The 14,207-nt window shown below is 38.9% G+C and overlaps 1 protein-coding gene across 1 annotated transcript; it reads right to left on the bottom strand.

The window, feature by feature from the left end:
• Positions 1–425: 425 nt before the first annotated feature.
• Positions 426–11,713, bottom strand: LOC139442529 (glycoprotein 3-alpha-L-fucosyltransferase A-like). The gene is made up of 2 exons (XM_071223346.1): positions 11,493–11,713; positions 426–4,167 (listed from the first exon to the last, which is right to left on the bottom strand). The coding sequence occupies exons 1-2, from the start codon at positions 11,549–11,551 to the stop codon at positions 2,952–2,954; spliced, it is 1,275 nt and encodes a 424-aa protein (XP_071079447.1). The 5' UTR covers positions 11,552–11,713; the 3' UTR covers positions 426–2,951.
• Between the last annotated feature and the right edge of the window lie 2,494 nt (positions 11,714–14,207).

Genomic DNA, 14,207 nt, shown 5'->3' with positions numbered 1-14,207 from the left:
CTACAACATGTACAGAATATAAATATTAAATATTTTATAGAATTAATAAGATTTCTTCTCATATCAATATTTAACCACCATCATAATAATAATAAGCAAATATAATTACCAAATTTATACACTGTAAAAAGGTGTTAATGTGTAAAACAGGTGTTTATGATTTATATTTTAAGTCCCAAAAGGCACAGAGACTTTGTATGTTTTAACTAAACACGTTATGCCACATATAGCACATGTCAGGATGTCACTGTTTTATAAAAAGACATGTTTATGAAAACTAACTAATATATAAGGAAGAGATTTTATGGATGTCAACTTCTTTATTATGAGGAACACAACGTTTCGGAGTATATGCTTACTCCTTCATCATTCACCTGATGAAGGAGTAAGCGTATACTCCGAAACGTTGTGTTCCTTATAATCAAGAAGTTGCCATCCAAAAATTCTCTTCTTTATGTTGTTCTCAAGATGAAAAATTGAACTCACTCACTCACTCATTCTTTATGTGTATCACTTCTAAGTGCCTTTCAAAGACTTGTGGAACATAATAGTGTCAATGTTTAGTTGACCCGTCCCTTCCGCGCGTCAACACAACGCAAGTACGGCTACAGAACATCTCCTAATCTAACAATCGTCATATCAAACGCATTCTTGGGTGTTTGGGAAATTTAATCAGTGCAATAAAATGAAATATGTCAGAAAAGAAATGTCGATCGTGATGAAACCATTTAAGTCAGTAAGTGATCAATCACACTTTCTTATTTGATAATATCGCCAAACCCAAACAAAATTAGATATTAAATACACTTAATTATCTGAATATTGTATTTTTGTACATATTTAGGCATTAAAATGCTTCTTCAAGTTATCGATAAGATTAAACACTTTTACCACGTTGTCACAATTAGACATCGTCTAGGAATAGGAAGATGATAAGGCTCTACTGGTAATGAAACAATTTGAACTCAGTCATAAATTACTACACAATAAACCACCTGGACGCTAGCTTCAGTGGCTAAAAATATTCAGTTCGGATTCAAATACGGAACCCGGTCGCAAAAATGTCCATGAGAGCGGCGCGAGTCGCTATTCGGCTTGTCCCGGAATAACACGAGTTGGTCACGAATGTCATGACCTGCGTAAAGAACGCAAATTTAGCGGCCAATTGATACGTACATTTCAAACGTTGGTGATATGGACCTCTTATGACACGTTCATTTCCTAACATACATAATTTTTGGAAACACTGTCCTTTCGTGTGGTGTATATGATATGTAAAATCCATGCAAAGGGAATGTACACTCAGTATCAGAACGCAGTGACTAGAGCAACTGACCCGTTAAGATCCGCGTTAGAATTGGTCTTCAGCAAACCATGCTTGTCGTAACGGCGACTAACGGGATCGGTTGATCAGGCTCGCTGTCTAGGTTGATGCGTATCCCAAATGCGTAGACCGATGCCCATGATATCAATAACTGGATCGTCTGGTCCAGACTCGATTATTTACTGACCGCCGTTATATAGCTGGACTATTGCTGAGTGCGGCGTTAAACAACAAACAAACATATAAAAATAGAGCATCTACCAGCTGGTGCCAGATTCCGAGGCATAGAACTGACTGCCCAGTTTCCATCCTTGCCGAACAAGGCTGGACTTTCTGGCCTCGATCGTAGAGCCACCAGTGGCTATTACGGGTTATGTCCCTTCTATCTGCCTCCTATTGGTCAATCAAATTCCACCTCTCATATCATTTGCATTTGCTTCATATAACATGGCGTCACTCTGAGAGGACGGTTTGATCGATAATACAGATCTATATTGTAATAAAACGGGTCTTCCTTCGCGAAGTTCATCAAATCACGAGAGCACCTTGGTCAAAAGCATGAAAAGATTTGGAAAATATCTGTTTTCGTATTTTCCTCAATTTCCAAAGTGCAGCCACATACAAATAATGACGTCATACACCTCGTGATGTCAATCACTAGATTGTCTGATCCAGACTCGAATATTTACAGACTACCATCAAACAGCTGGACTCTTGCTGAGTGCGGCAGAAAAACAAGACACAATGGAGCAAATCAGACAATAGTAAAAAGCACAATGGTGAGTTGTGGTGAAACGCGGCATGACGTTTACCGGTTAACAGTGCAAGTCAGCTAAGTTACCATGCCGCAGTTTAACACGGATAGCCCACTTAGACATTATATTGACACCGAGCTACTAATTGTTTTATCCTCCTTACGCCGAGCGCCAGCCAGGGTAACAACAAGCACTTTCTTTTAACGTCTTTTAGTATGACGCGGCCGGGGATCGAACCGCCGACCTTCCGCTCTCGGGCAGCTCTATCCACTACAACTTGGAGGTGGTAGGTAGAAAAATATGTGTGGTGGCTGGGATGCTATCGAAAACATTTTGTACCGTAGATCCTTTAAAAAGATAGCCATGCTAGAGACTGTTAAAAAAAGAAATTGCCTGCCACAAAAATGATATTATAGGTGGATGTTTTTAACAAAATTTAGGCTAACAATATTCAATTAAAAGATATCTTGATTTGATGCTGTAGCTAAAATAACATTTAATCTCGATAGAAAATCCCATCAGCACCCCCACCCCCATCCCCAGAATATCAAATTGTCGGTCCCTTACTGTGACCGAGACTATTTACACATATTTTTCCAGCGAGTTTCTGTGAAGAAGTTTTGTCCTTAATGAGCTATCATTTGGTCGTCTTAGAACATTAGGCGTGATGTTCGATGTACACATAAACACATGATGCCAATATGTGAACAGAACCTTGGCCATAGGGATGGTATAGAATTCCCCACCTACCTTTATCCTGCACCTTCAATACTTAAACACAGTGAATGAGTTAAAGTTTTACATCGGATTGGCAATATCGCAGCCACATAGCGATGATTAAAAAATAAATACATTTAGAATATGTATAACAGTTAACGTATACCAGTCATAACAGTTAACGTTAAAACAAAACTAAGCACATATAAAAAATACGTTACAGGCAAATCTCCCGAGGAAGAGCATTTACCCAACTTAATCCAAGGCACAATGTCTGGAATGGTTTTAGAATAACCAGACAGATTATGGAGTCTTGAACACAATTGACACATAGGTTTCTCTTCATAATAGTGTTCCACATAACGTTCCGAAAATGGATGTAAAATGTCAGTTTGGGTAGTAAAATAGTAGGCTTCCGTTGTATAGAAGTATCTTTGTTTCCTCTTCAGGATCTCGATGTACTTGTCGTGGTTGTTGTGGAGGTACAGGAGATGGTCTGCCAGCTCTTTGGGAGATTTGAAGTCGGCAGTGTTGATGTAGGTACCGCGAGGAACGTCACGGGTGTAGTTGCCTCCCCCTCGGGCAACAGTCACAAGGTCAAGGTTGAAGTTGTTAAAGAACTTCTCGCTGATGTAGTCCTTACAAAAGGAGCTCTCGAAAGAAAGATAGAACTTATACGTGCTATTAAGGTAGTCGTTCCATTCCTCCGGAGTCGACCTTGAGAATGCTCCACTGCCACAGCGACCGTAGATATCCACTGGAATATATTTCTGAAGTTCATGCGCGTAGGATAAACGTCCTGATACGTCAATGCAATTGCTAACCGCCCAAGCAACGAGCTTTGTTTTCTTCTGCACAATTGTGGAATAATCCCGATTCACCGTAGAACTGCGAGTTCTTAGCTGTGAATAGGGTCTTTGTAGATCGGAATCATGCCTAAAATCCATTGTCCAGTTGAATGCTGACCTCCACTGCGGTCGCCGAAACTCTTCAATTAGGTTCTCATAAAACAGGTACATTGGTTCATTGTTATGGTACACCCAGACCTGATCACGGTATCGAACTGGCTGGCTGTTCCCTAATATTTGTTGTGCGGACAAAAGAACCGCGTGGGCATGGGGGAGATATCGCCTATTGGTCGTAACATAGCATCCGAGTTCAGGACACCTTCTCAGTGGAACACGTTCGGGACTGTCCAGTACATACCTCGGGACAAAATACCATAATATAGTTTTGCCCGTGTCCCCGAATTCTCTGATAGGACAATCTCTGTTGGTGCAGGGGTCATCCTTGGGTTTTGAACTCATGGACACCAGGAAACCAATGACAGAAAGGATGGCCACGCATATACACAGTCGCAGTCGGCGCCATCTGGAACATAGAAACATGGTGATTTTATGTCGAGAGAAATATCAAGAAACCAAAATTGAACTCTAGAATGGATTAATAGATTTGTCATTTCAATCGTAAATGTTGCACTGCTACTTTACAAATACTGTATATTTAATTCAATGTCTCCCTACAATTGTTAGATTACTCGCTGGAGTGTGTAAATACATTATGACGTCACAGTTGTAATTTATGACGTAATCATAAGTATGACGTCATTATATGTCAATGAAACTGATATAAAGATGATGGACTAACGTGGACTTTATTATTTTATTATATATTACATGTACACCGAGTGAACATTTACCTCATTTTTGTGTGTATATATATATATATATATATATATATATATATATATATATATATATATATATATATATATATATATATATATATATATATATTACTCTTCCCCCGTCACGAGATGAGAGAAACATGATATTTCAGTCGACACATGGCACATCCTATTTATCATATACCTTTAGCGTAGTTGTCTCGCGGCGGTAAATTAAAATATTTCATTTCAAATGTAAAACCTTGAAACGTAAATTCTCCTTACTTAACACACAGGGACGTGTCACCACCCCTTGTATTTGCGACTAATGAAGTAGTCTTGTGTTTGAAAGATATAAAAATATAAACAAAAGTAACAAACATTATTTAGGGTCGCGAAAATTCTGTCTCATACATGTAGATATGATTATGTACAAAATCAACTTTAACAATAAATATTCTTGAAAACATCGAGACCGCTGTTGGAAGTGAAAGAATACACACTAGTCAAGTAACAAAAATGGCGCTTTGCGAACGAACGGTCTCGATTGACGAGTTAAGTGAGAAATTGACAGTTTATAACGGAACATTTTCAAGAGAATCACAAACGCCATGAAGAGATATTAACTCCATAAATGACCATCTGTCATTATTTTGCCTTGCCAAGATGGAACTAAGGTAAAAAGGAAGTCAGAAATTTGGGAACGTGTTAGACACTTACGATAAAGGGAGACAATTTAACGGGAGGACACTCTTGTATGACTAAAGTTCCGTCAAAGTGAAAATATCCATTTTCTCAACTTCGGAAACTCAGTCTTTCACACTTAACTATCTAACAAAACCTACCCTTCAGAAGCAGTAGTATTTCCCCGTGGGGTGTCCCGTCGTCAATACTTTACAGCTTGTGTCTACAATAAGTTCATCACTACTGAATACGCTTCCGTGGTCAAGTGGTTTGTTTGTGGTTTGACGCCGCATTTCTTACGGTTTGTATTCACATTGTAAAACAAAGGTAGGTTATATTTCTTCATCATTTGAACAAATGGTCCACTCACCTGTCGAATTCACTATAATATAGAAAAGAAACATTATATCTTGCAAAAAGCATGCTTTGTTGTTTGACTCCGCACTCAGCAATATTCCATCTATATGACGGCGGTCTGTAAATAAGCGAGTCTGGACCAGACAATCCAGTGATTGACACCATGAGCATCGATCTACGCACCCGGGATATGATGACATGCATCAACCAAGTCAGCGAGCCTGACCACACGATCCGAACACACGACAAGCATGGGTTTCTGAAGACCAATTCTAACCCTGATCTTCACAGGTGGATCTAGTAGTAGAGTATCCGCCCGGAGAGCGAACGGTCCGGGGTTCGATCCACGGCCGTGTCATACCAAAAGACGTTAAAAGATGATAGTTGTTGTTTCCCTACCTGACGCTCGGCATTTTGGGGTTAAAACAAGGACTGGTAGGCTCGGAGTTTGTTTGTTTGATGTTTAACGCCGCAATATTCCATTTACATAAATAAGGGTAGATTATATTGCCCCCTTATCAATTTTCTAAGGCTGAAACATTCTAAGATGTGATGTACTCTTTGCCAAAAGCTGAGTTAGGTGGACGCTTTTGAAATATTTTCACATCTATGTACGCTGTGCCTGTGTAAGAACCTCCAAAATATAACTACGTTTCATGTGATGCTGGTTGCCGTCAAGGTTGCCTTTTACGTCCCGATATGTTTATCATCTTTATCAACCACTCCTGTACTCTCATAGAAAGTGAGGGTGGTAAGAGAAAATTGATCATAGCTGTCTTTAATTGTTTTGCACATTGTATTCTGTTCTCTCTGACACGTACCGTATATAATAAAAAATGCCCTCAACACAGATATGAAGCTATATCAGAAAAAATACCCTGAAGTAATTGCATGGTGGCCCCCTACACTGTTATGAGAAATGGTATCTTTAAGTTGAACATGATATACTGTCTCATTCTTAGATATCAATGACTAGTGTTTGTTTACACCTTAACGTCCATTGACTATACCTCAAACGGTTTGAGGTGCACAAAGAAGAAAGGCGGTTTTGCCTGTAAATATTTCCAGCAATATTCCAACTATATGACTACGGTCGGTAAATAATCGGTTCTCGACCAGAACATCGATCCACGCAACTGGGTTACGATGACATGTAAATGGTTTCCAAAGAACAGTTGTTCATGACATATTTCATTAATTGATACCTCCACCTCTATGCTATTGGTAGACTAAAATCTAGTCTCTGAAATGAACATATCGTACATAAAAACAGTTGTTCAGTTACCTTAATAAAAATATAATAAAAAGGAGCCCAGTGACTCTCTTCATTTTCAGATACTGCAGTGATCTAGACTTGCCAAACATTATAGACTTGAATGGGCTGTATTTGATATATATTTGTATCAGGGTCTGTAAGACAGACTATGCTATTGGAAGAACATGATATAATATCGTGGTTGAATGTGACTGATATCCCTTGCAACATGTTTACACGACACGAGGCATGATATATTGGATTTGAGTCCAGCTCCACATAACATATCAACACACGCTACATTATGCTAGGCTATGTCGTAGATAATGGACATAAATAACATGGGCAGATAAAACGAAATTTACTTTTACAGTAGGGATTTGGCTATGTGTGGCGGTTAAATGAAGAACTACTACAAAGCAAAACTACGTAAAGCACACCGTATATATACGATACGGCGGCTTGACGTCGCGTTTAGCATTTTAGCTAACACCTACTGCTTTTTAGTAAACCATTCAAATTTTATAAATATTTTCCTTTCTGTGCTCAATGGAATCTGCGGATCGTCTAGACGGGTTATTCTCTGGCGTTGACATTTTATATCTATATAAACTATCATGTGCCCTTTCATTGTAGTAGGGGCGGTCGGGTAGCCTAGTGGTTAAAGCGTTCGCTCGTCATGCCGAAGACCCGGGTGGGTACAATGTGTGAAGCCCATTTCTGGTGTCCCCCGCCGTGATATTGCTGGAATATTGCTAAAAGCGGCGTAAAACCATACTCACTCACTCACTCACTCATTGTAGTAATTTAAGAAACGAAGTTCGCGCTTACAAAACCACGAATCCCTAACAACTTTTGATTCGATTAACGCACAGAATGATTGTAATATTGCTGGAATAGTACAACAGGGTAACACCCAACTCACCCATTAACAATTACATGCCCCTTCTGACATCATATGGAATTACATTTCCATATTAGAAAAGTAAATTCGCAGCGTGGGAAATATGATAATATGTATTTTTGAACACAATTGGTGTTAGACAAGGTTGCATGTTAAGTCCAATTTTTTTATTATTTTCATTACTAAATTTCTTCATGAAATGATGAGACTTGGATTACGACGTATTTTTGTGAAAAACATTTGATGATCACACTGGTTTTCATATTCATTGATTTCTCATTTGTTTCATGGCATTATTTAAACGAGGATGCAAAGGTAGCGAATTTTTAACCTGGCATTCTAATAATAACAAATTATTATTAACTGCATGTATACTAGCATTCGTCTTACAAATAACTATTCGTACCAGAGAGATACATATCTAATTTAGTCCATGATAGAGATCTCCTCACAACTTTATGTAAATGTTTAAGTTTATCTCTTAAATTGAATGTTCAAAATGACGCCACAATACTACTACAGAAGAATCATTTAATATATGTACAAAGTGCAACCTTACCAAAACAGAAAATGAGTACCACTTTCTGTTCACGTTATAAAAAGCAGAGAACAACTAATCCTTCAATATCACCAAGTTGAGCCAACCTTTTATAAATTTATAGATCTTTTATCAACCACAAATGAAACTCATGTTAGAAATTTGAAAGTGTTAATAGAGCGGTTACAGCAACTGCCGCTATGAAAGATGCCATTATTTAGTCTTATACACATTATGTTATGAATATACTCTAAATACATTTAATGGGTACATCAGCGGTGATCCATTTCCTGTGATAGTGATAGCACATCCCTGCTCTTTTTAAGGGGCATTAACACGGTACAACTAGCACATGCAAGCCGGGCCCACGTTTGACGTATGCAACTTGCTGGACCTGACTTGCGGGGAAAAGGACATGCTCTATTTGAAATGTTACAAGTCGTAAGCACGCAACCAGACAGAACGTGTATAATAATCACGTGATATTTTCACCTACAAATGTTAACATTCATGACGACACGGGCGTTGTCCCACATGAAACACAACTTCAGTTCGTACAACTAATTTCATCAAACAGGTAGCACCAACTAGTTGTAGCGTGTGAATGTCCCTTTAAACACGACCGTGGTACACCGTGGTATGGTTGACCATGTGTACATAAGGATCGTATGCTGATAGAATCCTCTGTTGCTATGGAGACCTCGAGGTTAGCCTGAGCTACTACAACCGCGCCATCCCCAATAACAGCTGTCCCAACACTTGTTGTCACAAACCAGATCTGCTTGTGATAACCCATGAAACGATATATTGATCAATGAGCGATCTGCGTAATTGTAATGCAACGACACATCACAACGAAGTAACGATGACAACGCTGCAACGCACGACCTTATACCTAACTATAAATAAATCTCATTCCAACCTCAATACTGATAGCGACAGTGACATATATAATAGGTGTGCATAGATAATATTTGGCAAGTCTAGATTACCTCATCTCTGGAAATTGAGCATTGTTCTGACATCCATTTTGATTTTACTTTCTATGTTGTAGATACATACAGTCACCATTGTGTCGAACTTTGGTTGTCTCGAAGTAAAAGCTTGCTCCCTGTGTATGCCTTATTTCTTTATCATTTTCGGTTGTGTCGAACCTCGGATAACTCGAAGAAATAACGTAGGTCCTTCATCTTCGAAACAACGGTGTTCGACTGTAAACTATTTATCTATAAATATTTTTTTCTTGGACTATGTAGTCTAGTACCCTGTTCACGTGCACCTCTATACATATGTGTTTATATTTGCATCGATTGTAAATATACATACGTTGGTATACTTGTCATGTGAACGCGATTACTCATGTGTGTATATTTACACCAGGAGCAAATTTGCATCATGTCTGGAGCAGGCGCAAATGTAAAGGTAAATTTGCACGGTGTGTATATGTTGTCACGTTGACCTAATTAATTTATCTGTTGATTTGTAAACACCAAACACATTAATTGTCAACAGTTCTGTATTCTGAAGTTTACGCTATTCAGTATACAGCAATACCAGCTTTTATCCGGACATAAAGAGCTGGGCGGACGGTGTTTTCAAGGAATAACACATCAGTGTACATATTGAATGACCCACATGTTGCTTCATGCGAAGCTTATTTTCTCATTCGACTTGGATTGGACAACAACCTTTTCATGTCGTGAACAGACTGATGAATATGTGTGCCTTACACAATTTACATACCATATTTACACACTTTAGTAAATTTCCCTGTGAACGCATAGTAAATGTACATGAACACACGTATGTATAGTTACACATGTGCAAAATTACTTACATGAGAAAATGTTTGTTTGTTGTTAAACGCCACACACAACAATATTCCAGCTATATGACGGCGGACTGTAAATAATCGAATCTGGGCCAGACAAACCAGTGATTGACATCATGAGCATCGATCCACGCAATCGGGATAGGATGACATGCATCAACCAAGTCAGCAAGCCTGACCACCCGATCCCGTTAGTCGCCTCTTACGACAAGCATAGTCACCTTTTACGGCAAGCATGGGCTGCTGAAGACTATTCTACCCCGGATCTTCACGGGTCTGTTATGCATGTGAACTGGGTATAGAATGATGTCAGTAGGAACCTAATAAGTGTATATGCAACTGTACATTATAATCGAATCGAGTCTGTGGTCTCCTCATAAATTATGTCAGGTTCAACATGGATTTTCACATATCATACATAACATTAACATAACACCCTTTGCCAACGACTGTAAACATAGGATTCAGCCATGTAGGAAGCTGTATTGTTTAACTCAGTACGAAGTATATAAACTTTTAACAAATGGTTCCAATCACTTGCAAGGGGCTAGTTATGTATATAGGGTGTGTGGTGTGTCGGTGAGATATTGGACATACCACTGTATCATAATTTGACGTCCCCCATTTTATGTAACTTTTTTCACGCCCTCCTAATGATAATGATAATAATAATAATAATAATAATAATAATAATAATAATAATAAAAAATATTTTTTTTATAAAAAATGAAAGACAATAATATTACATATTTCCCGTAAAGACCCTTGAAATTAATTAATGGGGACACCTGGACTCCTAGTTTTGTAAGCCAAAGCAAAACCCTGAATCATTATTTGGTTGTGATTCATTTGCTTGTACTACACAAGTAGACGGACGTACACCGGATTCGGTAAAGATTTCCCGTGATGGCGGAGCTAGTTTTGGCGCTTTTAATTAAGCAAGTGTTTGAAAAGTTCGGCTTCCGCATTTGTGTATTTAGTTTCCTAACAGAGAGATCGGGGGTGGATGGACAGTGGGGGTGAGAACCTAAAAATAGACATGGTTGTTTTGACTGGAAGCAAAGTCTTCTAATATGTCGAACCTCGCACCGACACAGTGTGGTCCGACCGTGTTGCACTCTCACTTGTAAATTGCCTTTCCTCGCATCCTATTCAGGGGCCTTCGAACTTAGAACACTAGCAATGTATTACACACTCTTTAATTTTAGGCGAGTTCAGACATTCGCCGCAGAGAAATTGTTTCAGCGAGGCTTATTTTCTCGCCTAGAATACTTTTTCGATAAATCCTCGGTGGCAACAAGCCTATGGGTGGCGGTTACTATGGCAACTTTAGGGGAATTGCGCTTGTCCGGGTCACACTTTCTCATCTTGTATGGTCCGGGTAGGGAAAGATATCAATTGTGATGGTACTGCGGTATAAATTAGACTTCAACAACACACAAGGAACAGAAGATGTCTTACCGGGGAAACACAAGTGATAATTTCGCCATGTTGTCCAATAAGCCGTCCCAAACGGGCATTATCGTCCGTTGCACCGTTCAGTCAAACATCCACAGCCTTTCCGTCTGCGTTTCCATCACCTGTATAAGTGAATCGGCCAGTCTTTACCAAAGCTGTGTCTTCGTGGTCCCGCGCTCTTGTCGACCGCATTCATTCTCGCGGGCTGCATCGTTGAACCCCTCGCACACTAAGCGATTTGACGTGAAGCGCCAGGCCGACTTGGCTAAACTGTAGTGAGTTATGGTTTGTGGGTAGACTTACATCTAATCTCTGAAATAAGATATATATATATATATTTATTTAAAAAACAAACCAGTTGTTAAATTATAGTTCTATAAAATATAATAAAAAGGAGATAAGAGACTATCTTCATATTCAGGTACTGCAGTAATCTAGACTTGCCAAATATGTTAGACTTGGATGGGCTGTATTGGATATATTTGTTTCAGGTTCTGTACGACTAACTTCATGATTATTTCGCGTTCATTTCTGCTAATTATAATTAATTCGGGTTTTATTGTAAATTACATGTTTAGTTTAGAAACATTTATAACTGTATACTATTTTGCCCCTCAGCATACACACACACTTGTGTATGTAACATACAGATAGTTGAGGGTGGGAGGGTAGCCTCGTGAATAACGGGTTATAACACTTACAACCCGGGGCGTCTATGTTTTAGAGCTCTACTATGCCTGGGTTGTTCAACCATGCATGAGGGGTTCCTCCACTAATGCTTGCCTTTCGTGCATCCCTGTTCACATTAAACTGGGTTAACAAACGTTATGGTCGTGTGTGTGTATGTGTGTGTATGTGTGTGTGTGTGTGTGTGTGTGTGTGTGTGTGTGTGTGTGTGTGTGTGTGTAAAAGAGCCCGCAGACCATAATTAAATAAAAGACTCAACCTCCATCTGCATGAAAAGATATCTCATCCTCAATAGATTGTCTCGACTTCAGTGCAGTAAACTACGGTTATAACGAACACGCTTATAACGAACTGACGGATATAACGAACTTACTTTTTTGGTCCTGACTATTTGCTGTAGTTATGCTGTATATATGCTTATAACGAACTACGGTTATAACGAACTATAATTAGCAGTCCCCTTAAGTTCGTTATAACCGTACTTTACTGTAGTATTTCGCAAGCAAAGCCAATCTTTGACATCGAGGCGTGAACATGATAGTCAGTATGCCTGTAACACTAATTTATGAATATTCATTTCAAATATTCCATTTCAAGAGACCATACCATGCATGCCACTGTGGACCAGGTTACTGCCTCCACGTGTCCTGCTGTGATATGACTGTAACAGGTGTTGACTGTGTTTTGTAAGGTCCATGAAGCATTATTAACGAGCGTACTCTTATTTGGAACAAAATGCAATATATATTCTAGACAACTCGATTGACGAGTACATTATGTACGTATTGATTGCGCCCATGTAGCTTGGTGCGTTTGGGTTGTTGTTTGTTTGTTTGTTTGTTGTTTAACGCCGCACTCAGGACTATTCCAGCTATATGACGGCGGTCTGTAAATAATCGAGTCTACCATTTAGGATACATATAAGATCCCACCTGACGTGAGGTGAAAGTCACTTCAACGATGGCCAATGGGGATTATGGAACATACATTTAAACCCAAAATGAGGGATATTTATCCCCAGCACATTTGGTGTATTATATATGTGTATATAAAACCGGTTTTAAACGCAATAATGATAACCACGACAGGATACCTGGCCTGTACTAGAAAGGTGGCTGAGAGGAGTGGGGTTTGACTGCCTGTTGGATGATCGTACCAGTCCATATGGGGCTAGCTCCAACAGTAGGTCAATATACCCAGTAGGTAAACCATTACCCAGGCTACCCAGAATGAATGCCCACTTTTAGCAAGTATATTAAAAGGAATGTAATAAATGGATATTGCATAATTTATATTACTCAAAGCAGGCAAATTACTGGTCATATAATATAATACATTATATTATTATTGAATACAAGGTGACTTCACTATCACATTATGTGGGAAAACACAGTGAAATATAATTTATACCACTAGTCCCACAATGTAGAAATACTACATATTTAAAAGGACTGGATTGATATTTAAGAAATGGGTTATTTACATATTTAAATGTTGGTCAATGCGAATCATCATTCGGGATTGTGTAACGCCAGAAGCCAAGAGAGCAAGAAAGTTACCATTTGCAGGAAATAGCCAAAGTTGGGAATGTACACTGATATAGAATGGCCTGATGAATTAAGTTATATATTTTCACAAGTATATGTAACTATTATTTTACAGACATATAGGATAGGATGACATTAATGTATAGTAGGCCAAACTGTGTTAAGGTAAACATGAAGCAGACGACGGAGCCATGCCTTGTATACATCCGGTGCGGCCATTTTGTAATGCAACAGGAAGAGAGCCGGAGAGTGCCGAGGATAGCGGAAGATAATGTGTGATTATGCTCAGCGCACAGGTCAAGAGATGTCAAGAGATGTCAAGAGATGTAAGTGAGGAGTCAGCCACTAATTACTTCTAGATGACACCAGATAACGCATGGCTTGGGAACCAATGACCAGTGATAGCCACTTGTTATTTTAAAATAAACTTGCATTTATCAGAAGAAAGAATTTGGAATATTTAGAACTTTGAATTTAGCAATGA

Source organism: Haliotis cracherodii, unplaced genomic scaffold (assembly GCF_022045235.1).
Source record: "Haliotis cracherodii isolate W230 unplaced genomic scaffold, xgHalCrac1.p SCAF_5, whole genome shotgun sequence".
Lineage (NCBI taxonomy): Eukaryota > Metazoa > Mollusca > Gastropoda > Lepetellida > Haliotidae > Haliotis > Haliotis cracherodii.
The sequence above is the reverse complement of the archived record's forward strand: the minus strand, read 5'-3'. Positions and strand labels throughout refer to the sequence as shown.